This window comes from Falco peregrinus, chromosome 16 (assembly GCF_023634155.1).
Source record: "Falco peregrinus isolate bFalPer1 chromosome 16, bFalPer1.pri, whole genome shotgun sequence".
In the NCBI taxonomy this organism is placed as follows: Eukaryota; Metazoa; Chordata; class Aves; order Falconiformes; family Falconidae; genus Falco; species Falco peregrinus.
In genome coordinates, this window is record NC_073736.1 from 6684937 (window position 1) to 6709157 (window position 24221).

The 24221-nt window shown below is 50.4% G+C and overlaps 2 protein-coding genes across 4 annotated transcripts in view; one reads left to right on the forward strand and one right to left on the reverse strand.

The window, feature by feature from the left end:
* LAMB3 (laminin subunit beta 3) overlaps nt 1-14635 on the reverse strand; it is a 31350-nt gene extending 16715 nt beyond the window's left edge. For 2 of the 3 annotated variants that reach the window (XM_005230321.3, XM_027797072.2), the window contains exons 1-5: nt 14544-14635; nt 11386-11464; nt 9108-9180; nt 8436-8500; nt 7766-7920 (exon numbers count right to left, since the gene is read on the reverse strand). In XM_005230321.3, coding sequence (XP_005230378.3) covers nt 7766-7920; nt 8436-8500; nt 9108-9180; nt 11386-11464; nt 14544-14621 — 450 coding nt within the window. In that variant the 5' untranslated portion in view covers nt 14622-14635. Of the gene's footprint in view, nt 1-7765; nt 7921-8435; nt 8612-9107; nt 9325-11385; nt 11465-14543 lie in introns of those variants that run through there. The other variant, XM_027797074.2, reaches the window with a different exon arrangement.
* A 5588-nt stretch (nt 14636-20223) lies between these two features.
* G0S2 (G0/G1 switch 2) lies at nt 20224-21084 on the forward strand. The gene is made up of 2 exons (XM_055819770.1): nt 20224-20306; nt 20497-21084. Exon 2 carries the CDS (start codon nt 20527-20529, stop codon nt 20830-20832), a length of 306 nt encoding a protein of 101 aa, XP_055675745.1. The 5' UTR covers nt 20224-20306; nt 20497-20526; the 3' UTR covers nt 20833-21084.
* The last annotated feature ends 3137 nt before the right edge of the window (nt 21085-24221 follow it).

Below are 24221 nucleotides of genomic sequence, written 5' to 3' on the forward strand. Positions count from 1 at the left end.
CCACCCAAACGGGGCAGTGGGACACGTGCTTCACACCGACACGTCCCAAAGCCTGAGAACTTGGGGAAGATGGAGTGTGGTGTTTGCCAGCGATGGCCGGCGCTGGTCTCAGCGACACAGGACAGGACGGCCCAGAAGGGTCATCTTGGAAGGAAAGCGGGTTTGGGGGAGAGGAGGGGAGCACGTCTGGCACAAAGCCTAACCGCTGACACGGGGAAGGCAACACGATACCCCACTGCGAGGGCTGGCAGTTGCTGGGGTGGCATAAGGTGACACCAGAGACAACAGCATGTTTGGGATCCCAGTGATGAGATCAGCTTTCAGTGGGGGAGCGGAGACACTGCGTGACAAGTGACAAGTAGCACTTTATAATCACCTCTGTGCTAAAATCTTTCCATCTGATACTTACAAGAAATCAGCCAATTCCAACCCCAACACCAAGGATGACCCTACACACATGCTGGGGTAGGGAGAGATCCCTGCTCCAAGAGGCAGCGGGAGGTGGTGGCCAGTGGGCCACCAACATTTCTCGTTTCCCTTTTAAAAGATTAATTCATGGCTTACATGTATTGCCTTACTCTTGAACCAGGCTCATCTAAGCCAGCCAGGTCGCTTATTCCTACAAGAAGGGACTTGGCTTCATAAGAACTGCTTTTTTTTTTTTTTTTTTTTAACTTCAAGAAAAATTAACAGAAAATTTTGTCCAGAATTACCTTTTTGCTTGCTCTCACACAAACCCACACAAGGAGTAGGCTGCCCTTGACCAGAAAGCACTAACTGGTACCACACCAGATGCAAAGCTGCCCAGGCCATGCTGATGCCGCAGCACCAAGCGGCACACGGCGAGGGGGCCGGACAGCACCAGACAGATGGGGGCTCAGGGCATAGATTGGGTTTAGGAACTAAACCCAGACCTGGGAACCTTTCAGCAGTTAGGCAGCTATTGAGGAGAGATTGTCACTTTAAACTGATCTGTTTCCATAATATTTTCCACAGTCTTTATGTTCTCTGTCTATAAATATCCCACACAGGAGTTAGCTAACTACAATATTTATAACAATATTGCAAAGTAAGCAAACAGAGAACTCAAAAATATATAATCATGCAATTTCCCTGGCTCTACCAACTCCTCCTGGCTCTGCCAGTAAGAATCAGTAATAATATAATCGGGTCCAGGCAGAAAAACTCATTTCAGATAATGACTACTAGCAGCAAATTGTCAGGAAGCTACAGGAATTATCCACAGAAGTAATCTAGCAAACAATTCCTAATAATGATTAAACTTCACAACAGTTCTGACTGTGATTAGCAAAGGGAGAAGAAAGGCTTTCTGCAAGGGGAAAGGTTAATCTCAGCTAAATTATTCATTAGGAGTGATTCATGCATACTTACTAGACCATTCACAGGGCCAAAGTCACAAGTGCCTTCTAGTAGCTACAATGTGATCCTGGCAACGAAGCTGCAAGGACACTTAACAATGCTGCACCAAGTCAAAATGGGGCTTAAACTGTGAGACAGACCCTCCCCAGGCAGCCAGGGAGCTGAGCTCCCTGCAAAAACCTGCTCCTATTTTTTCTCTTCCCCCCACCCCCGTGTTTTTTAATTAAAGCTAAAATTAACACTAGAAGCAAAATCCATTTCACGTCCTTGGAGAGAATTGTGAAACCCCTCTGTTGCACAACAGCAGGATTTGCTATTCCTGACTGTGACTATATGTCTCAAAGTTCCTCAGGACAGAGGGAATTACCAAAAATGACAGCCCACCACCGGGCTGAGATTTCCCCAGCTCACACCTTTCCCCAGCTCCCCCCTTCTTGGTTTTTTCCCAGCGTAGCAATGGGCTCAGTAGGTCCCTCGGAGCTGGGCTTGCCGGGAAAAGACTGGGGCTGCTGGGCTACGTGACAAATGGAAACGAAGAGGTCACAGTCTAAGCTGGGTCACCGACCTCCAGGGCAGCCCTGGGCTCTCCAGCACGTCGTCCCCTCCCTGCCAGGCACCGAGCGCCCCAGCCCATGCGGGACCACAGCAGAAGGGAATCGGTACGTGTCTGAGCAGCTATGGGTGTGGGGCTGAAAAGGTCTACAGGAAGGTAAAAGAGGTTGTAGGTCTGCGTGAAAACCACTGATTGCCCTCTGTGCCTCCAAGCTACACTTAAGAGTTGCCCACAGTACGGGTTATGGAGGTTCAGAGACTAAAGGAAACTCATCCCAGCCTTTGGAAAGGTCATCCACAACGCTGTCATTTTGGAGGGAAAGTTAGTATGTTGAGAATAAACAGATTCATGTCTCAGAAATAAATGGTGGAAAGAAAAAAAAAATAGCCATGTAGAACAACTAGCTATTGTAAAAATGCCCTTATAGTACATGATGCGCTGGGATACTCCTGTGTGGTGCATGCAGGTACAGGGGCGCAGAGCCAGCCCTCACCCGTGCAATCTCCACAGCTCTGCTGCGGGTTTTTGGTGCTCTGCTCCTGTTCTGACCTTGTGAACCAGCTGCTGACCAGCCTCCCATGCTTCCCCGCTCATGCAGGGGCAGAAAACCTCAAACAATTTCAAGCTGATGGACTCTGACCAAAGTATTTTAAGTAGCTTTAGCTGCCATTTTAATATGAGTAGAGAGCCCTTGAAATAAAACCTCCTGGCATAGGTGCACAACCCAAAATAAACTGAAGTTATTCATCAGCAAAAATGGGAAGCTGCTTCTCTCCAGTCATGAAATGAAGACCTTTCATAGCTGCGGAGACCTTGGTGGCTCCGCATTTAGCCCAGCTGCGTGTCAGTGAGAGGCACTGTGTCAGTCGGGCTCCTGGCACGCAGCCTCCCATACGGCAGCCTCGTGTGGTCTTGCACAATTAATATTGTATAAGGACAGTGATTATAGTTCCTAGTGTATCTGGGGACAGTCTGGAAAGCAGTGGGAATTTATCTGCATACAGAGAGATCAAGGGTTATTAAAAAATAGGGTGGGCAGCAAGAATAAGTTACCTTGGGAGCAAAGGCACCTGTTAAACGCAATTCTCTCTTTCAACCCATTTTCATTCCCCGTTAACACCAGCTGCAGGACACCGCTGTGCCAGGCTTGCAGAGCAGCGCTTGTCTCACCTGCAAAGCACTCTATACATTTCCCATGGGAAGAGGTGGTAGAAGTTACCCACGGTTATGGCATCACAGCTGAACATCTCAGTGAGCAGCTGGTGTCTGCTGCACTGGACTGCTTTGGTTTTGAAACACCGATCTGTCTCCTAGCCGTAACATCTAATGTCACATCCTTGCTTGGCTAGTCAGAGGTCACACTGGAAAACGAGCTCCAAGGCCATGCTCAAAACACAACTAGAGGGCTCTGCCCCTCAGCTTGGTTTTACTGGTGACCCCCAAATTCAGAGGCGCCAGCAGAGATGGGGAAGGAGACACAAGGTGCACAAACATCCTAGGTATGGGCTTTAAGGAAAAGAAGTTCATTTCCTTTGCTTAAACGCAAGCATGTGGGTGCCTGTTTTCCTCACCCCGTCTGTTCTCACATCATTTTCCCCCAGCAAAACTTCGTTTTAAATCTGCCAGGATGACAGTCTGCAAAACCTATACTGCACCAGCTTATCTCCACGCCCCGCACACATTGCCGGGGTCCTGTTGCCTCTGCAACTTGTCTGCAAGGGAATGACGTGATGTCTCCCAGCATATGTGTCAATTTGCAGTCATGTGGCAAAAAAGATACAGAGAAGGGAAGAGTAGGAGGAAAAAATAATGGGAAATAGGGTTTTTCTTCTGCACATTCACTGCAAGTAGGGACATATCCCTGCTGCAAAGAGCGGGGTGTGTCTGAATGCCAGAATAAGATAAGCACTAAGCAGCAACTCCTGGTTGCTGTATTACCTTCAACAGGTCGGGAATACAAATTATTCGGTCCAAACCCCTGACATGATGTCGCAATACCCCAAACCAGAAGCCCTGCTTTGAGCAAGGCATTGGTCCTCCTGCAGTCCCGTCTGACCATGGTTATTTGACGATTTTGTGGATGCATTTTTCTGTGTAAAAAATCCTGAGTTTGACTGACGACGTGGGTCTGGAAAGCAAATGAGCTGGGAGGCACAGTGGCTTTTCAGCATGCTCTCCCCTGTTCCAACACGCCTAGGGCCCGCTGAAGCACCCAGCAGGCAGCATGTCTTGGATCAGTACCGAGCTCCCCGACTGACTCATGCAGGTGGGCAAGCAGATGTAACCATCAGACGCTAGCAATAAAGCAGGCAGAAGCATTAGTCTTGCACATACTCTCCTCCACAGACATTGGCCTGTATTTTTGGAGGCAACCAAAGACGACTCAGTGCTGAGACACCACAGGGAGAGATGCTACAGACCAACTCCTGCCAGGCAGCTGCGACCATCTGTCAGCAGGAGGAGGAACCCGCTGCCGCGCCAGGAGCTCTCCCGCCCCGTGGCTCCCACTCCCCTCCCACCAACTCAGGTACGGATTCGGTTTCCCCGGTGCCTCTCAATTCCTACCCTGATGACCCCACCTCACCATGACACAAGGGGTAACAAAGGTGACTTCCCATCCTTCATCCCTCACATTCACCAAGTGCCCACGAAAAGCAGGTGAGAGAAGGCAGAAAATCTTTGTCCTTGACCTTATGCAAACAACATTTTAATATCCAAAACCTCCCAAGGTTGGGGCACGAGGACCCACGTAGTCACCCCACACAAACTGCTCTGCTGTAGGATGCAGGAAATGGAGCAGCCACACAAGCACAAGGACACCCAGCTTCGCTCCTCTCTTGCCTATTCTTTGGCAAAAGATTTCACAGCAGCATGCAGGGTATTTGAAGAATCTCTTCTAGATTAAGAAACCAACCAGAAAAGCCTGTAGTTATTCTCCAGTTCTGAATATGTCTTTAAAACTGAAAGCATCGCACAAGCCCAGAGGAAAGAGATGCTCTCCCTCTAGAGAAGCACTCATCTCACGGGGTGCAAACACACGACGGCACGGGTACCCAGAGAGCCGAAGGTATGCACAGCCCTTGTGCTGTCACCTGGAAGGGCCGGGCCAGGCCAGGGGACTTGGGAACCTGCTAATCCACGTGAAAGCCACACCATGCCTTCCCTAGCTAGAGCTAGGCAGTGTGAGACGCTCCATATTCCCACCAAAGTGCTATACTTAGCATTTAAATAAAGAGATTAATTAACTGGGCCATGAAACACACCTTGGTCAATGAGCTGCTTTCCACATACACCAGCGCCTTTACAACTCCAAATTCAGACTCACTTATTTTTCTATTTTATTTTCAGTTTCCCTCTTGGCTTTTACTTCCCCTGCTGTGTTGAACAGCCAGTTCCCAAGCGCTAAATGATTTCCAAGCCAGAGCATTGGTCTGCCTGGTTTCCACCCCCATCACTTTTCTAATCATCGCTGCAGTCCCCTGCGCTATAAATGGCAATGCTGAGTGTCCCTCCTGGATTTCGCTAGACTGAGCCTACAGCCAAGGAATGGAGCAATCAGTAGTGCAAAATATAAAGGTTAGAGGGATTTGGAGCCGGAGCAGACAATGGAGCAGAGGCTGAAACTGATGCCCACTGTGAGTGACCCACCAGGATTGCAAAAGAGGACCCTGGGGGCGGCGTGGGCAGGCAGCGGGGCCAGACAGCACGGGCCCGCCAGCTGGCACCGCCACACCAGCCAGCAAGAGCAACCCCTCATCCCATGCCCTCTGCTGAGACTGCAAAACCCGCTCCAAATCTGTACCTATTTGGCAACAAAACGAGAGCGAGGACTGTAACAAAATAAAAAAAGCCATAAGAACCAATAAATTATATGTGCTTACTTTTTATGGGATAAGAATAGGAAAACTGAGATCAGGGGACTAATTTTTGCTTAAATTAGGTAAGTAGAAAAAGAGAGGAAAAAATTAGGAAATGCTCAATGCATGGGGATTTCTCCTGCAAAGATAGGAGCTGGTATACTGAAAGCCCCCATTAGCCATTACAGCTGCAGAATGGAACTAAGGGTCTTTGAGGAATTTGCTAGCAGTAATGATGAATCTCTCATTTCAGTGAAGGACAGGAACACATATAAGAAGCAAAGTCCCGTTCCCAAAGCTAGAATTGGAGAATCCAGTTCAACGTACCGGCATTAATTGTTCCATATTCCATTTAACTCTAGTACTCATAAGGCAAGGTATAAGGAATATGAAAACTAAATATTTTAGGGGCTTGAAGACTAGAAGAGACTGCTGCAATCCTGCTCCCTGCCTTCCTCTGCAGTACCGCCCTGAGCCCTCACTCACTACTTCTGCAGCGAGTGGATCATTTCTGTTGGAGGTACAACAGCCCTCAGAGAGATGCGCAGCTCCTGCTTCAGAGATCACCGGTGATGCCGGTGACCACAGCTGAAGACCACTCTTCTCCAGGCCAGGCAAAGGGGATAACTAGTCCACTCCAGCTGGCATTAGGACGACCAGCTTCATCAGGGTTTTGCAGACACTTGCTTCCCACAGTACAAGCCTCCTCGCCACGTGTCAAAGGTCAATGTTAAGCGAAGATTTCAGAGGTACATGTATGTACAATGTTCCTCAAGTATAAACAGAAATGAGGAAGAAAAAAGGAGATGAAGTCAGAGCAGAACTAATTGCTTGCTTTTTTCCTGTCCGTGGGCCACGGCACCTGCATGAAGCAGCAGGGGTCTGCAAACAGCCCTGCTCCCTGGGAGCAGCAAAACAGCTCCCAAAAAAGCGAGTGGGAGCCTGAACGGCGGAAATGCCTGACCACCACGGTCAGCCTGGAACACAAGCCGGCAAAGGACAGACGCCGCAGCCAGCCCAGCATCCAGGAGGATGTGATGCTCGCACCCCTCAGGGCCAGGGACCTGCCTCAGCTTCACACCAGCCAACAGCCACCCCTGAGCCCACAGAGGAGTGAAAATCTCTCCGGCCCAGGAGAACACCACCAGTTCTGCAACAAATCCACTTACTGCCACGTCCTGGCCTTCAACTTGAAAGGGAATTAAAACCCAAAGAAGGCTGCCTTTCTCAAGCTGGATTTCACTGTAGAAAACACTGGAGGTCTGCCATTTCCTTTCCTCTCCAGCATCTTTTCCAACACCCTTTTTGCCTGTCCTGCATTGAACCCTCTCCCTTTCCATCTCCTCCCACGGTTCTCACAGGGTTAACACTGCCAGACTGACAGAAAAAAGCTCTAGGAAGGGACACCACCCCTGCAGCTTTCAGCTCGGTGCTCGGGCAGACTTATCCTTAAACTCTTCCTCTGATCTGGTGGCAGCTTTGGAGCCTGGGAACCCGCAGCTGGCTGAAACGTCATCCTGCCCAGCGTGATCTCCTGCCCCCGCACAGCCAGCGTAATTGAAAACAGTTGTTCAGCTCAGGAGCTTTTCCAAGTCTTTGTGAAAGACCTGAAATGTTCCCATTTTTGATGAGTGAAATACGAGTCTAACTTATAACTAAAAAGTCTGGGGATAGGAAGGCTTGGGATATTTCGGATGCAAAAGTTTCCTTTGCCTCCAGTGCTTCGCGCCAGAGCTTTACTGCCCTTTCCCTGCCACTGCGTTTGTGCTCTGCTCCTCTTCTCAACCATTGGGATGGTAGAGAAGGGCTTGAGGGGACACCAGAGATGCTGCAACAACCCAGCACGGTTGGAAGGGGGATAAACACCTGGAACAGGTTAAACGCATCCCTGCAAAAGGGTAGGAAGGACAGGATGGGTAAAGGCACTAGATCCCTACGTGAGGTTTAGGAGCGCAGAGGGAGGAGGTGAACGTACCTCTCCGTGGGGTGTGCAGTACGTCTCGGGCTTGGTGAGGCCGCAGGTGGAGGAGGCTCTCAGGAGGTGGACTCGTCCCAGCAGGACATCTCCGGCGGGGGGGTAGCAGGCTCCACGGGAGCAGGCTTGCTGTGCGCCCAGCAGCTGCGGGGCAGCTGGAACAGCAGGAAAACAGGACTTGGGGTTGTGTCAGGGTGGCACACAGGCATCAACCTGCACATCGGCTGTTTTCTACAACAGGCCGACTACAAGGTCATGCGTGGGATGACCTACACAATGCATATGGCAAAAAGGACAAAGGTACTTTGCCTCTGAATTACCTTCAGTTTTAATATGAAAAAGGCACTTTTAAAGTGCTTTGTATTAACAGTTATTTCTGAAACTTCTTTGCCATGACCCCAGCGTTTGGGCTGCAGGGATGCTCAGTTCCCTGCCCATCATACTGAACAGCCCTGTTTGGTGGCCCCTGTTATATACCTGCACAGCCAGCCCCATAGTGGGTTGCTCAGGTCAGAGAGCAGCCTTTTGCCAAACACCAGCACCATTATCAAACACCGGTCTCCCAGCTGCTGCCACAATACTGCTGCTAATACAAAGCTTACATTAGGAGTGTTTCTGTTTAGTCAGCTTCCCCCGTATCCTTTCAGAAACACTGGATGGTGAGCCTTACCCAAGAGGACAAATACTGCCCACGGCCAAAGCTGGCAGCGTGACTCCATGCTGCCAGGGACACACCTAGGGAAGAATTTTCAGCATGAGCAAAAATGAGCAGAAAATGCCAGGCTAAAGCTCAGTCCAGGTCCTCCACGTTCCTCCTCAGTTTACAGGGAGATAATTTCAATTGATCTACAACGGAATAAGATGGGTGAAAAATCAAGAATAATTAAGAGGAAAATCAGATGCTCAGATTATATGTAATGTACAAAGAATCCCAGCCTTTCATCTAACTCATGAAGCACGCACAAGATTCCCCTGAAGTCCGTATGAGATTGCCCTCTTCCCCAAACACTATCTTTGGATCTTTATGTTATTGCTGAGGTGAACCACAGGTACCAGCACAGCACCTTGCTCGCAGCAAAGCTGGAGTTGCTGACTGCCGGCTCCGTGGGGACATGGAGAAGCCACAGCCCCCAGCACCGCGATGTGCCATGGGCAGGGAGCCGGCACCAATGCCAGGTCGCAATGCAGGGCTAGAGACGATGCCCTGAGGAGCATGAGGTGCGCACACACACACAATGCACACACGCACACACAACACACACAGGCACAGGCACACTCCCCATACACACCCCCACAGCCACCTCTTCCCAGGCACACCGCATTTTCTGTCCTCCAGCCTCACCCTTTGCCCTGCGTTTCCAGAACCGATTCCAGATCAAAACTCGCCAGCACACGCGATGGCCCAAAGCCGCGTTCTGTGAAAAAAAAACCAACTCTTAAAACTCCCTGCAGAATATGTGTCTCCTGCAGGGTCTCTGTGGCGAAGCCCGGCGGGAGAGTGCAGGGGAAGCAGTGCTGCCAGCACACCCCCAGCAGCCAGAAACCTCACCCCGTCCCCGGTCCCCGCAGTGTCCCGCACGTCCCTGGCTCACAGCAAGGGCTCTCCCCCTCCGTGCCCCCGGCAGCCGACCTGCAACCGCCAGAGCCCTCTGAGCCCCGGCCCTCTCCTCTCCTGGCTTTTAACACGCGTCTGCCTCACCTGGGAGAGAAGGTGCCTGTGGGTGCAGTAACGATAAAGGGAGTGATTCAGGGATCCTCAGACATACACGCCCAGTTACTGTATAACTCATGACAGCTCCTAGACAGGGCGCATGGCCGCAGACATAAATCACTTCAGACGAGGATGACGGCAGTGTAAGCCAGGTAACCGGCAAGTGAAAGCCCATCACAGCTAACCCACCCGGGCTCACACGGACACCACCAGGACACCACCAAGTCGGCTTGAAACCAGCTCCCTCCAGAGCCCCGGCACGGCTTTACCCACCCGCTCAGGTTTTGCACATTTTGCTTTGCATCGTGATGGCAAGGCAGTGCTGCTATCAGCACCTCAACCTGATAATTTAAAGCCTAATTTGGGATGTCCACGTGAACTGTAATCACATCGTGTGTTCATATATCAGACTTCAGTGTGAAGGCGACCTCAAGCACAGCGCCCGGGTGTTACAGGCAGGCTCGGTCACACAGCCCCTCTCCGGTCCGCAGCACTGGGATTTCTCAAGAGACAGGATTGTCCAAGAGGTCCTTGAGAGTTACCTACAAAATGCAGTCCTGTGAACTCATCAGCAGTCAAAAAAGTCAGTGTGCCAGATTTTTTAAGATACAGAATTCTTATTTGGGTACCTCGCTGCATGCCAGCTGATGAGAAACCTTTCTCCTCTACTTCAGACTTAATTTAGAGCTCTCTTGCAGTTTCTGTTTGAGTGGTCACTGGTGCTTTACATGAGTATTAATGGAAACACTATCAGAAGTTTATTTGTTTTACTGTGCCAGCAAAGTACCAAAATTTTAACAAATGTGTTTAAACTGAGGGTGTTCAGTGAATGCAGCTGGGAGCGCAGCTCAGCAGCTTGCACACCACCCCCACCCCCCCAGGCACTGCTGACATGCTGCATTTCAGCTGAACCAGTTTTTCATCCCCGTAAAAACTTGCATCAAGCCTTTTCCATTTACTTTACTGAAACAACCCCAAAATCACATCCTCTCCCATACTGCTCAGCGGCTGAGCAGAGCACAACAGATGACTCTGGATCTTTGCTCCTGTTGCTTTGCTGGCGTGCGCTACCTTCCTCCCCATTCCCCATGCTAGCAACACAGGCATGTGCAAGCCAAGGATCAGAAGCTCAGAGAAAAGGTATATAGGGAGCTGGGAAAAAAAATATTGTCCCTAAGGCTACAATATGTGAAGCACTGGCTCAGCTTCTCCTCCGCTGAGGTGTGCCAGCAGCTGGGGTGTGCCTGCCCTTACCCTGTTACTGCTCAGCAATGCAGTAACACCACATTCCTCCTCCTGCAATGATGCCTCCTCCCCATCTCACCTGGCAGTGAAAAGGAAACGGGAAGAAACACTGGAATGTTTTACAGAGAAATTGAGAGATGAGACGAGCCGCGAGTTGCCGTCACCATTCCTGTACTCTGGCCGTGAGCCGACCCACATGCAGTCAAACCCATCGACAGTGCAACCTCATGCAGCCAAGCGCTAACCACCCACCCCAGCCTCTGCAAGAAATCCCACCAAACCCTAGCCTCCTCCTCTGGTGGGTGACTATGCTGGAGAAGGCAAAGGAGAGGAAGATCTGACTGATTTGGGTTTCTGAAAGGCTGCTGGGGATGCTGGAGGTGGCACTCCTGCAAGCCCTGGGTAAACATCCACTGCTGGGTGCCTGCTCTGCCCCGTATAAAGCCGTACCCTAAAGCAGTGGTGGGCTAACGGGGAGGCTGAAGCTGCTCTTGGGAAGACTGTAAATGCCACCTATTGATTCTGCCAGAGCTCAGCAATGTTGAGCATTAATATGCTCTGAAATGGTGATGCTCCACCCCAAATTACTGTAAAGCATGGGACACTGCGATTCTGCCACACAAACAAGAACTGCGAAGTGCTTCCTCAATCACAACCAAAATACCTTCATCATCTTCTGCTCCTCCAGCCTGCCTCCAGTGACTTGCCAAAGCAAGGTAATCCATCACCTGGAATTTCAGGCTCTGCAAGTTCAAACAAGAACAAAAGCAAGGAACAGTCTCATTTTCAAAATATCTACTGCAGATCAATAAAAGCACAAAAGAAAAAAAGCAGCAGTGTCCCCTGACACCGTGTTAGGGCAGGGTACATCCCATGAGTCGGAGCACCATTTCGTGCAGTTTTATTTGTTTCCCAGGGAAAGTCTTACCCAGCCCTCCAAGGCTTGCGGGCTCTGACAGCCCAGCACAGGCTGGTGCCATAGTAGGCTAAATGGAAAAGGCACTGGAAGTCCCAGCAGCATCTTTCTGCTCCTTCCCACTGATCACAGAGGATTGCTACAACATTTATATTTCATTTTTCATAGTGCATTTTTACTATTATGTCTCCTCTGTATTTAGCTGGCTGTGCTGTCTTGATGTGTCTCAATCTGTAACACGTCCTCACTCCCTGGTACCCAGGGCGACGCTGTCATCTGTCCACAGTAAAGCCTGCAGAGTACGGCCTGGAGCAGCACTGCAGCCCGATCTCCTGAGTCCCATCAGGGCCAGGGGGCTGCATCAGGGATCCCCTGCGCCTTGTCTCTTCTCCAGGTTGAGATGTGTGACCAGCTCCTGAGGAGCTCCCACACATCACCGAGCTGCTGCCTCCTCACACCTGGTGACATCGGTGTGGGCAGGATAATTTGAGCTCCTGCTCTGTGGTGCACGTGTGTGACCTGCTAAGCAGCTTCTCTCTCCTACCCAGAGGCACTTGTCAGAGGCAGAAAAGCTCCACATTGTGCAATCCTGTACCCGTGGCAGTGGGCTGGCATCAGGTCTTCGTGCCAGCGGTGGGCTGAAGGGGACATGATTTAGAGGACCCTGTCCCTCCCACGCTGGCAGCAACCAAGAAAGGTGCTGCTGGGCTGATTTTAAGTTTCAGGTGGGAAGAGGTCACAGCATTGGGAACAGAAATGACTCACAGCCAGCTGTTCAACAACCAATCTCCCTCCAAAAACAAGGGAGGGGGCAGAACAGCCCCACCAGCTGGGGACACGTGTGTCACTCCGTGTCACAAGCTCACATTCTGCGATGGCTAATCCCTGCCAAGCCTCTGCATTTCTAACTAGGGTCCTCAGCCAGAGCCCCACCACCACGTGTGGTCACATTCCCCACAGTCTTTCTAGGCTCCGATGGCGATGGAGCTGCAGCAGAGGAAGGCACCGCGGGTTCATCATCCTCGGGCAGCCCGCCGGGTGCTGCACCCAGAGTGAACTCGGTAACAAATGCACTCAGGCGGCGGCAGCCAGAGCTGAAAAGGATGTGACTCCTGCATGAGTCGCTTTGTTTTACTTCTGATCAGACACTTGCTTTCTGTTTGAATTACAGGCACTTTACTCCTTCAGGAGCTTTTCCAAGGAACCCATCCGAGTTCAGTAGCTTTTGACTCAGCCAAGGTGTGATACCAATTAGTCAGCACTGACCAGTCTAGAATGATCATGCTCGATTAGTTTCCAACTTCTCTCTCTGGAGTTCAGAGGAGCACAAAGGTAACTGGCAATCGGGGCAGAGCACTGCATGCAAGAACACTTAATCTCTTGAAACACAAAACCTCCATTAAGGAAAAAGGATGCTAACTGAGTATAATTTTATAGCTCGAGCATATCAAAATTCAACAATACTTAATGCTGCTGTTGCATTTTTCATTGAAGGATTAATAAATGCCTGAAACACAATTCCTGAAAGCACATTTGCTATACAGGTGGCTGCTATTACAAGAGGGGTGATTTGCTCAGTGATGCCGAGCAGGATCTTGACACAGGGGAGGGCAGACTCCAGAGTCCCAGTCCTTCTGGCCCCTGCCTTCCCAGATCTGGGATGAAACCTCCCATGCTTTCCATCCTTAGGCCAGGTACTGCCTGCGTGCGTCTTGTTAGACCCACACAAACATTTGTGGCAAAAACCTGGAAGGTGGCACGAGACCTGGAGCTGGAAGTGGGAAAAGGGAAACTGGTTTTGTCTGGGGTAAGAAATGCTGTCCCATGTCATAACTTTTTGACAACTCTCTCTGCTGATTTCAGTAATAAAACATTTCCTCCACCTAATCTTTCATTCTCCATTTTAATTAAAACCTGACCAGCAAACCACCTCCTCATTCCAGCATATGCAGACGATTTAAAACACCTTCTGTGCTAATTGTCGTATTTTCTTTTAAAAGCGTTTCGGGAATTTCTAATGAAATTCCAATTCATGTCCTGAAAACTACACCTGCTCTGAAAGCGAATAAAACTTTGAACTGAAAACTGGCTGGCCTAGTTTAGGTTCAAGTTCCAGTTACCCTGGGAGCAGTGCGCCTCCAACTCAGCCTACTTAAGCTGCTGCCGTCTTCTGTGGCCCCGCTACAGCACGCACCGGGCCGGTGGCAGCTAAAGCAAAGGCTGTCACTATTCGCCCTTAGGTCAGAATTTTCTTTTTTTTCCCTGCCAGCTCCCTTCCACATGCTCAGATGCACACAAGCTCAGCACAGGAGCCCGCATTTATAGCTCGAGCATATCAAAATTAAACAATACTTAATGCTGCTGTTTTGTAGGAGGCAGCTACCAGCAGCACAGGAGCCTGCACGGCGCTGGGGGTCTGTGGCTGCCCACCTCCCGCAGCACAGCCCTCCCCAGGCGCACACCCACAGGGCAGCAATGCTGGCAGGATCAGCGGGCTGGGAAGCCTGCCTGCTTCCACCAGGTTCGATAAAGTTATCCTTGCAGGGGAACATCTTTGGTTTTGTCACGTCCACATTTTCTAAAGGGGAAAATATTCCATTAGGAAAGTGTCCGGCTGTTTTCTGCAGGATTTTGGCTTTTCCAGGCTATGGTGATGGAGCAGGGAGGGGGTCTCTGCATTCCCACTGTTGCCAGCCAGTGAGCCCCTCTGCACAGCTACCCTGCCTCCACCTGCAGCCATCGCTGGCAGAAAGTTTAAACCAATGGGGTATTTAGGAGCCCCCTTAAAGCCCTATATCTGCCCTGACACTGCAAGTGGTGACTGAAAAGGAGATCACGCTATTTTCTGCTCCTGGCTGCCAGCTTGTTCCTCCACCCACCTGCTGGAATTGGAACAAGGGACTCACCATGCATGGGGTTTGATCCTGCCAGGGTAAAATACAAGTGTTTTGCCCCATCTTTGCTCCCCTCCCCGGGTGGCACATCAGGCTGGAGCAGGTGAGCACAGCCCCACGTCCCAGCACGCCCCACCGCAGAGCTCGCGCTTACCAGTGACAAAGTTCAGCAGAGCCTGACCCTTGTCCCACACGGACGTGTGGCAGATGAGGCAACACATCCTTCCACCTCAGCAGTGCTCTTGCTGAGACCCACTGAGATGATACTACGCTATATTTTGGAAAATGCCTCCAAGAAGCAGAGGTCAGCTCAGTGTTTTGGCTCAAGTTTCCCCTCCACAACTCTACAAAACCCAGAGCCATGGGCTGGGCTTGGGAAGGGACCTCCAGTAGCCACCGAGGCCAAGGTGCCACTCGCCGTGGGGCTGGCCTCCCACACTCACAGCTCTCGAACAAAAGCATTGTGTTAATTGCATTTGAATGTCTTCCTCCAAGGTAAGTAATACAAAATAAAAAAAAAAAATATTTTGGATTCAGACAAAGGAACTTGGCCAGGCCTTCCACAGGTCAGCTGGAGGACCACCAGGGTGCAAAACTGCACGAAACGGGGTGATATTAGGTGCAAAGCACCAAAGTCCCTGTGGCTGTTTCTCTGTGACCTCCTCCTCTCCAGGAGGCAGCTACCATTCCTCCAGATGGCACAGCAGAGCTGGGTCACCACGGCTGAGCCACGTGGCCATCCCACACTTCACATTTACCTGGCTTCACTCTGTGCCCATGGCGGCTCGAGCAGGCACGCAGTGCTTCAGTACAGCGCAAACTGCCGGAGTAATGAAACCAAAGTTTTATCATTTTATTCATTTTTAATAGGGACAAGCCCTTAATATGCCTTGCTGGCCTTTGGGGTTTCCTTTTCTTTTTATACCCCATTTGACTCAAGTGTTTTGGGGGAACAACGCATACAGCATACTTGTGCCTGAGCAGGCCAGCTGTCCCAAAGATTCCTTGGAGCTTCATATGGAGATGCTCTGGCAGCAGGGGCTGGTCCTTACACCACGATTGTTTCCCTTCCAGCACCTCCCAGCGTAGCTCTCCCTGCCAAGCCACCAGCACGCACCCGCGGCATGGCCAGCGCCTGCCATGCCCCTGCGCAGGACGTGGCCACGCTGCCAGCATGGAGCTGAGCGCCGGCCAAGGGCCACAGCTGAAACCAGAGCCGAGCCACCTGCAAGCCCCAGGGCTCACAGCCCGGGGAGCGACCCCTCTCCAGCCCTTCTGCAGAGCTGGAAATGCTCCCTGCTCCTCTCCTCACGCACACCCACCCATCGCGTCACTCCCGGTGCTCTGGTTCCCGACAGCAGCACCAAGGTCATCCCTGTGCGAAGCAAGCCGTGCAAGCAGGCGACTTCACTTTGGGCTCCTGCAGAGCTGCCCCGGCGCAGCAATGGTTGCAGCGCACCTTCGCCTGCGCCCCCGAAGCAAACTCAGAGCAGCGTTACACGAGCTGGCAGCTCCAGCGCTGCGCACCAGGCATCAGCCAAGCTCAGCGCGTGCGAAGCCGGTGAGTGGAGCCAGGCTGCGGAGCATCGTCTCACTGAGGCACCCCGAGCAGTCACACACCTGGGCCTTCCCCCAGCCAGCAACATTTAGGTTAAGCCTGAAGTGCTCACACTGCTTTACACATTCAGGCAGAGCCCTTCTTCCAGATGACGTTAAACTCCTGCAGTTCTCCCAGCTATAAAGCCTGGTTTAATCAACGCTGCAATTAAACCTGACAACCTCCTTGTGCAGACTCTCCTAAATAAGATTAGGAACAGCTAAAATTAGTCTAATTTAGTGTTAATCATTAATCCTTTTATCTACTCTTAATCCAATTTAAATGTCCACACAACGAGCTTGCACAGACTTTGTTACTCAGATTCAAAACAAAATTGAATTAAATATTATTTAATTAAATCAACACAATCTGAGTGCTGCTATAAGAGGCATTTGCCACAGATGACTATCAGCTGCTTGGTTAATGCTTAGAATTATCCTGAGCTCTGTGCTCCCCCCACAGCTCCAGCTCTTAGTACTTCAGGATTGCACGGACATCTCCATCAGTATTTAATGAATTAAAAAGTACCATTCCCAGCCCTCATGTTGGAAAAGAGACCTTGAAATAGAAGGCTCGGGAGGCAAAGAAAATCCTGCCTCAAAAAAAAACAAACAAACAAAAAAAAACCCAAAAAAAAGCTAAAAGAAAACCAAAAAAAAAACACCTCAACTTTTTTTAGGCAAAATGTCACTACTCCAACACTTCACACTGACCTTTGTTTCTGGGGCTGTGCGCTGCACAGACATGCTGCTTTCGAGTGTCTGTGCAGGGCCTGAGCAGCTCACACTGCTCGTCATGCTCTGGGGCTGGAAGGCGAGAGCACATCTTACACTGCAAAGAGCTGGTAGCCTCGCCATGCAGCCAGCCCTGGCTGGAGGTACGGTGACCTTGAACTTTCCCTGTCTAATTGCTGTCTCCTTCAGCTATCGTTTCTGCAATGGTCATTTTTCAAAGCGTTGCAGAAGAAAAAAACAGCTTGAATGCAGGAATCAGCTGCAACCTTTGCTGCCAAGTTGGCAGAGAAGATAAGGACCTTTTATTTAAAGAAAAAAAAAAAAGCAGACGCTGAGGAGGGATAGACAAGTCTTTAGCAACTTTTACAGCCAGTCCTGCAATCCAGTTTCCTAAGCACATTCAAAACTTGCAGAAAAATCCCCAAGTTTTCACCAGCAGTGTTTCCTTGGAGCGCTCTGCTTGCTGTGCAATGCTCTCCCGCCCAGGGCGGGTGCTGCGGGTGGCAGGAGGGGTGGCAGTGGGGAAAGCCACCAGCCACCCTCCCACGTGAGGGATGTGAGGAGCGAGGGGTGACTCACTGCTCCACACATGCCCACAGCAGAGCTCAGCAAGGAAGGGGGGGGGGGGGCGACCAAAACAAAACCCCAAACAAACTCAAGCAGCTTGTCCCTTTGTGAGGCGGGACAGTCAGCGCCCGCGTTCCCACCGTCAGGAGCCAAGTGGGGCGTTAATGCCCGGAACCCCGGGCAGGGCAGGAGAAGATGGCAGGAAGACAGCATGGAGGAGTGCAAACAAGAATTTGGAGTTGTGACCCCAACAGAAGCCAGACTTTAGGCTGGTTTTAATTACTGAATCAGAGAATGGGTTGGAAGGGACCTTAAAGATCATCTGATCCAACCCTTATGAGCCAGTTCAGTGATTTTCGATCAGAATTTGGGCAGTATCACCTCGCAGGGCAGGTTTCCAGAAAGGAAGGTGTTCAAAACCTCTAATGAAAGAAGGAAGTTCTCTAGCTAATGAACACACGCTCCAGCAGTTCCCCCATTTCTCAGAGCTCTCTTCTGCCCCGTCCCACACCCAGAACAGAAGCAGTGCTCAGCCTCGGCTCTGCCAGGCACACGGATGCGCCAGCTGCGGCACCAGCGATGTCGCAGCAGCAGCAGGAAGGGGAAACACAGCCCCAGTCATTCACATCACACGGAGGTTTCTCCCAGGTGGGCCAAGATAAAACCCAGCTCAGCAGCATCAAACCCCCATTCCCTGTGCCACAGTCCTTTTCCACGTGCTGGGGGCACGGAGTAAGAGAACCCCCATTTTTCTCTGCCTGGTTTGAGGACAAGCCCCCTCCAGCTCCAGTTTGCTTTGGGGGCCGCCTGCCCACCGTCCGGGCTGTGCCTCGCCAGGGTTCGAACACCCCGGGGTGCCACTCCAGGAAATCCAGCCTGGGGAGCCGCTGGGCTGCAGCCTCCTTTACAGCATCTTCCGAAGGCTCCCTCTGAGCCTTCACCTCTTCCCACACACCAACCGCTCCTTAAAAACACTGCTATCGCATCAGCTCACACCGTGGGGTAGTTTGTATTGCTGCCCTGGCAGCACAATTCCCACCCTCAGCCACACGGATCACGTGAGAAATCTGTCCAGACACCATCACCTGCCATGCAAAATCAGAAGTTGTAAATCCCAACAACTTCTTGCGGCTTTAGCAACTTCCCTAAGGTCAGCAGCCACTGAAATGCATATGGCCCTCCCAGCCAGTGCAGTATATGTGTGCTGACGGAGCCAGCAGATGATGTAATTTGCTGTGTGTTATTGATGCAACGCTCTTCGGCAGCAAGCCAGGGAAGAAGTGTGACAGTGGAGCCTTCTGTTTTTTCCCCAAAATGGAAATGTGCTGTCCTTTAGGTGAATCACAAGGAGTGACACAAGTGGGTATTACAGAGTTTCAGCATCAAGTGTAGGAAAACTGAAAAACAGGGTCTTAACAGTAACTTTCACTAGCTTGGGAATTCCCAGTTATTCTCTCATTTCCAAGACATCAATGTGCTGTCACACGTCACGTCTATCTGCTATCTAATGGTTCCCTTTGCCATGAACCACCTATAGAAACCTTTAACGTCTTCACGCCTTGTCCTGGGTAACGCCTTTGCTACGCCTCCCCAAGGCACTTTTTTTACCCACTTCACTGCAAGAAAGGGCAGCAAAGCAAAGACACCTCTTTGCTGAATGGGACCATGCACAAACCAAGCTCTAGACCCAAACGCTGTAATATTTTATGAGCTATGGGCACAGACTCTCTCCCTTGCTCCAAAGGGCTGGCTCAGCAAAGCTCCTGCTAATATATTGAACATTTCTTACAGAAGCAGGCATGGAGCTGCACTGCAAGTTGCACGTATGATGTCTTGGCTCTGAAATCAGACTTTGAGGTCAATTTATTTTTTGGGGGGTGGGGGGAGGGAAAGAGTAATGAGTTTTGTAGAAGAAGAAAAGAAGAAGAGAAGATGCAGAGAAGATGGAGAGAAGAAGAGAAGGAAAAGAAGAAGAAAAGGAAAAGAAGAAGAGAAGGAAAAGAAGAAGAAAAGGAAAAGAAGAAGAAAAGGAAAAGAAGAAGAAAAGGAGGAAAAAAGGAAGAAAAAGAAGAGGAGAAAAAAGAAGAGAAGAGAAGAAGAAAAGGAGAAGAAAAGAAGAAGAAGAAGAGTTGAGAAGAACAGAAGAAGAAAAGAAGAAGAAAAAGAAGAGAAGATGAGAAAAAAGAAGAGGAGAAGAAGAAAAGAAGAAGAGAGGAAGAAAAGAGAAGGAAAGAAGAGAAGAAGAAAAAGAAGAGAAGATGAGAAAAAAAGGAGAAGAGAGGAAGAAAAGAGAAGGAAAGAAAAGAAGAAGAAGAGAAGATGAGAAAAAAGAAGAAGAAGAGAAGAGAGGAAGAAAAGAAGGAAAGAAGAGAAGAAGAAGAGAAGATGAGAAAAAAGAAGAAGAAGAGAAGAGAGGAAGAAAAGAGAAGGAAAGAAGAGAAGAAGAAGAAGAAAAAGAAGATGAGAAAAAAGAAGAAGAAGAGAAGAGAGGAAGAAAAGAGAAGGAAAGAAGAGAAGAAGAAGAAAAAGAAGAGAAGATGAGAAAAAAGGAAGAAGATAAGAGAGGAAGAAAAGAGGAGGAAAGAAGAGAAGAAGACAGGGGAATAAAGGAAAAAGAAAAAAGAAAAAAAAAAGGAAAGAAGGATAAAAAAAGAAGAGGGGGGAGGAAAAGAAATAAAAAGGGTTTTTTTTAGCCTGGCCGGATCAAGGGCAAGCGCGGCCAAGGCGGCGGGGGGCGGCCCGTGCTGGCGGCTGCTCCGGCCCCGCCCGCCCCGGCCCCGCCCGCCCCGGCGGCCATATAAGGCGGCGGCGGTGGCGCCGGGCAGCAGCTGCCGAGCCGAGCCAGCCCGCAGCGCTCGCCCACCGCCCCGGCTCTGGGTAAGGGGGTGCGCGGGGCCACGCCGTGGGGGGGGCGGCTGTGAAGGGTCCGCGCTGCCGGGCAGCCCCCGCCGGGGCGGAACATCCATCACCCGGGCGCGCTCCGAGCGGGGCGGGGGCGGGCGGGGGGTCCGAGCGGCGCGGGGAGAAGCGCCCGGCGGTGCCTGACGTGCCCCCTCCTCTCCTGCAGAACCGGCACCCTCCGAGCGGCCGCCGGGAGATGGAAACCGTGCAGGAGCTGATCCCCTTCGCCAGGGAGATGCTGAGCCAGAAGCCCGGCAGGAAGATGGTGAAGCTGTACGTGCTGGGCAGCGTGCTGGCCTTCCTCGGCGTGGTCATCGGCCTGGTGGAGACGGTGTGCAGCCCCTTCACCGCCCAGGGCAGGCTGGAGGAGGAGGAGGAGAGGACACCTGCCCCGAGGCGAGGGCAGATGCTCGCCCAGAAACGGGAGGATGTGATCTTGGGCAAGGGCGCGAAGGCGGCGGTGGTGCAGAGGGCCCTGGTGACCAGACCGCATGCGTCCTGAGCGCCCCACGCACGAGAGACTCTGCTGTCTGCTTGTACCCGCGGTGGTTCCAGCGAGGAGGGAGAAGGGCTGCCTGGAGGAGACCACCGGGCTCGGAAGGAGTGAACGGTTCTATTTGCTGCTGTGCAGCAGTGGGGGGAAAAATACCTTTTGTTGGTATAAAAATGTGCAAGATGCACAGCACGGTTTCTTATTTTTCTTACAGTTGCATTTTACAACATTTTGCAAAATCAATAAATATTTTATACAGTACCAGTGCTTTCTAGCTATGTTTATTTTCAAAGCCTTCTCACCGATGGGCAAATTGGTTTCACTTGTGCTTCTGGCTCCACTCCGGGGGCAGCTGGGGGGCCCCAGGGAAGAGCTGAGGGTGGTGGCCTCACCCTCCCCATGAAGCCCCCCTCGGTGAGACCGCTCTGGGAGCAAGTGGGCTGGTGGTCCTGTACCTCTGGCAGCACCTCCCTTCTGACACGGGCCATTGGGGAAGGGGGGCACTTGTCTCACACGGTGACAGACATGCCCAAGTTGCAGAGAGGGTTATCTGGGTTTAATGGCACAGATCTGTGCCTTGTGCCCAGAGCTATTTAAAAAAGCCATCCTCCTAACAGGCTACAGCTGCTGCATAGCTGAAAAAAAAATAATTTAAATATTCTATCTTTTCTGGGCTCCCTCACAAAGCCACTACAGCCATCTAATACAGAATATACTAGCTAGAGTAATACTAGCTTCCAGGCTTATTGGGGTGTCACAAATGGAAAAATTGAAGCATGGAGACACACAATGGCACAGTCATCCTGGAGGGTATGGAAACACATCCACACTTCAGGGCTGCACCCAGAGCACTGCCAGACTCTAATATTGGAGGACTTTCACCTATTTAAAAATCTCTCCCAGACTTGGTAAGAATCTGTTGCATTCAGGACTATGTCACGTTGCTCAAATTAACCCTCCAGACAGCTACAGCTGAAAGATCCTGCCCAAGGCGCAGAAGGGAAAGAGTCCTGCCAGTCATGACTGGGGCAGAAAATCCCTCTTAACCCGCTCAGTGGCAGAGGCAGGAGCAGGCTACACACCTTGTACACAAACTGGGGGGAGATGTACCAGCAATATGCCACTATTTAGCTAAAAGCAAAACAATTGACACAAACAGCAGGAGATTATGGAAAAGGAATGCTGCCTGACACCGGTGCCGAATGCATGGCTCTTCCTAGAGCTGCACAAGTTAAGATCAGAATCCCAGCACATAAGAACGCAGACAAGTTCACCCTTACATTTTCATAATGTACAACCAACAATCGATTTTGTTGACAATTATTTCTGTTAAAATAAACCCAGCAGCACATTGCGGAGGAGGAGTCTTACCGAGTCCTCACAAAAACTCTTCAAGCTTTGAATCAAGTATGAGGCTCCTTTTCCTTATGGGGAAAAGAGGAGAGTCCAATTAAAAATGGCCTTCAAGAAACACTTCATATAGTCCCTGACCAAGCCTTCGGTCTCTGGCAAGGTTGAACAATCCAACATCTCATTGATACCAATGGTAATTCCATAGGAAAACAAGAAAGGAGAATTCAGGCCTGAAGAAAGCCATCAGCTGATGAATCTCTGTCATCCTCCCCCTCCTCCCCAATTCCAGCTTTAAACAGGTCCTACGCTTGCAGCACACCCTCAGGGACAGGGAAGGCTGACCTGGAATTCCCTGTGGCACACTTACTGCATGGATAAACCAAGGGCCTGAATGTCTGTGGCTGCGTCCCAGTGCTTATAGTTAAAATTTGTCTTTGCAATTCACGAGCTTTCGGAGTGACTCTGCCATGCTCCATTGCCGGTGTGTGTGGATGCTGTCTGCCAGCTGCAAACAAAATTACTGCCAGGTCTGAGCTCTCACGCGTTACTGTCATTTAGAAGCATCACTGCTGCGACAAGCAGAGCTAAACAGTTGACAAACGGATTAAACTGAGATGACAATCACGTCTTTGTCCAAGGCAGCTGCAAACTCCGTTAATCACACTTCGGTTCCCAAGATTAGGACTTCTCTACAAGTTATAGCTGTCTCATCCTGCCCTAGGAGAAAGGGAAGATTTTAAAAATGAGGAGATAGAGCTGCCCAGCTTGTGAGTCCAGAGGCAACCAGGGAGCTCCAGGTGAACGCAGCCAGGCTGACCTCCACCACTTCTGGCTCTGGACCTCAGGTTTGCCTTCACACCACATATGTGGCCTCCTCACATCATGCCAGCACCCTGCTGCCCACATCTCCTCTCCACAGTTATCTAGTCACAGGGTTTATGAGCTTAAAGCAAAGAGGTTTGTGGAACAATCAAAATAGCTGCTCCTAAGACAGCTAATGGGATTAGACAGCTAAACCACCGCACTGCGCCGGCAGTTCTGGAGCCAACTTGGTAAAATCATGTCCTGCAGAAGACAATCTCCTGCCTCTTGACGTACTGCAATCTCAGAGGTCATTACCACCCACATATTACCCTGAAAGTTCAGCCTGAGAGGTCAAGCCTACGCGTTACCATTTCCACGGCAGATTGCACTGATATTAGAATTGCATTGATATTAGACAGCACCCGCTTTCTGCAGAGTGATGAATTAGACATGTATTAATGGCTGATTTTACCACAATGACCATATAAAGTCTTATTTAAAACCACACAACAATAAATTCGGGGTGCATGGAAGCTTGGTAATCCATTTAACATCACTTTAACTATGATGAATGACGGACTTGCCAGGTGCAGTAGATTAAAAAGCTTCAGCAAACTTCCCTGCCTTTAAACCACGGCACGACTCTCCAAACCGGCCTGTTTCCCAGCCCCATCTCCAACCCCTCACAGCTCTATCCTGACACCAGACAATCGCAGCAAACCCTGGCCAACACAATGGCCACAAATGCAAACCCATGCAACCAGCAAAGAACATCCACACACATCGGCAGCGGAGCACAGCAGAGTCATTCCGAAAGCCTGTGTGTGAACTGCAAAGGCAAATTTTAATTATAACTGCTGGGATATACCAGAAAGCAACCAGATGGAATAAGATGTACAGTCAGTACTAGTAAGGACACCTGAGGCAAGCTATGGTGTGGAAGCATATGGAGCATTTAAGGCTAAGTTAAACTGAAGTCCTGAGGGATAAGCTCCTGAGGAGAGCCACACATTGCCCAAGGTGGGAGTTACATTGCCAAGTTTGCATGAGGTTTATTTCTATTATTCTCTTTAAGACTCAGCCGAATCTAGTTTACTCTAACCTACAAAACGTGATGTTTTCCTGGTGCATTAAATCCTCAGGCAAGTTGCAGCTGGCATGAGCTCTGGTGAGCATTTGTCTGCACCCATCCTTCAAAGATCTTATTTCAGCTTGGAGCTCTTGTCCAGGCTTTCATCACA

What these genes read in the sequence shown, in the direction of transcription:
- G0S2 (XM_055819770.1), top strand. Translation starts at nt 20,527, where the DNA reads ATGGAAACCGTGCAGGAGCTGATCCCCTTCGCCAGGGAGATGCTGAGC.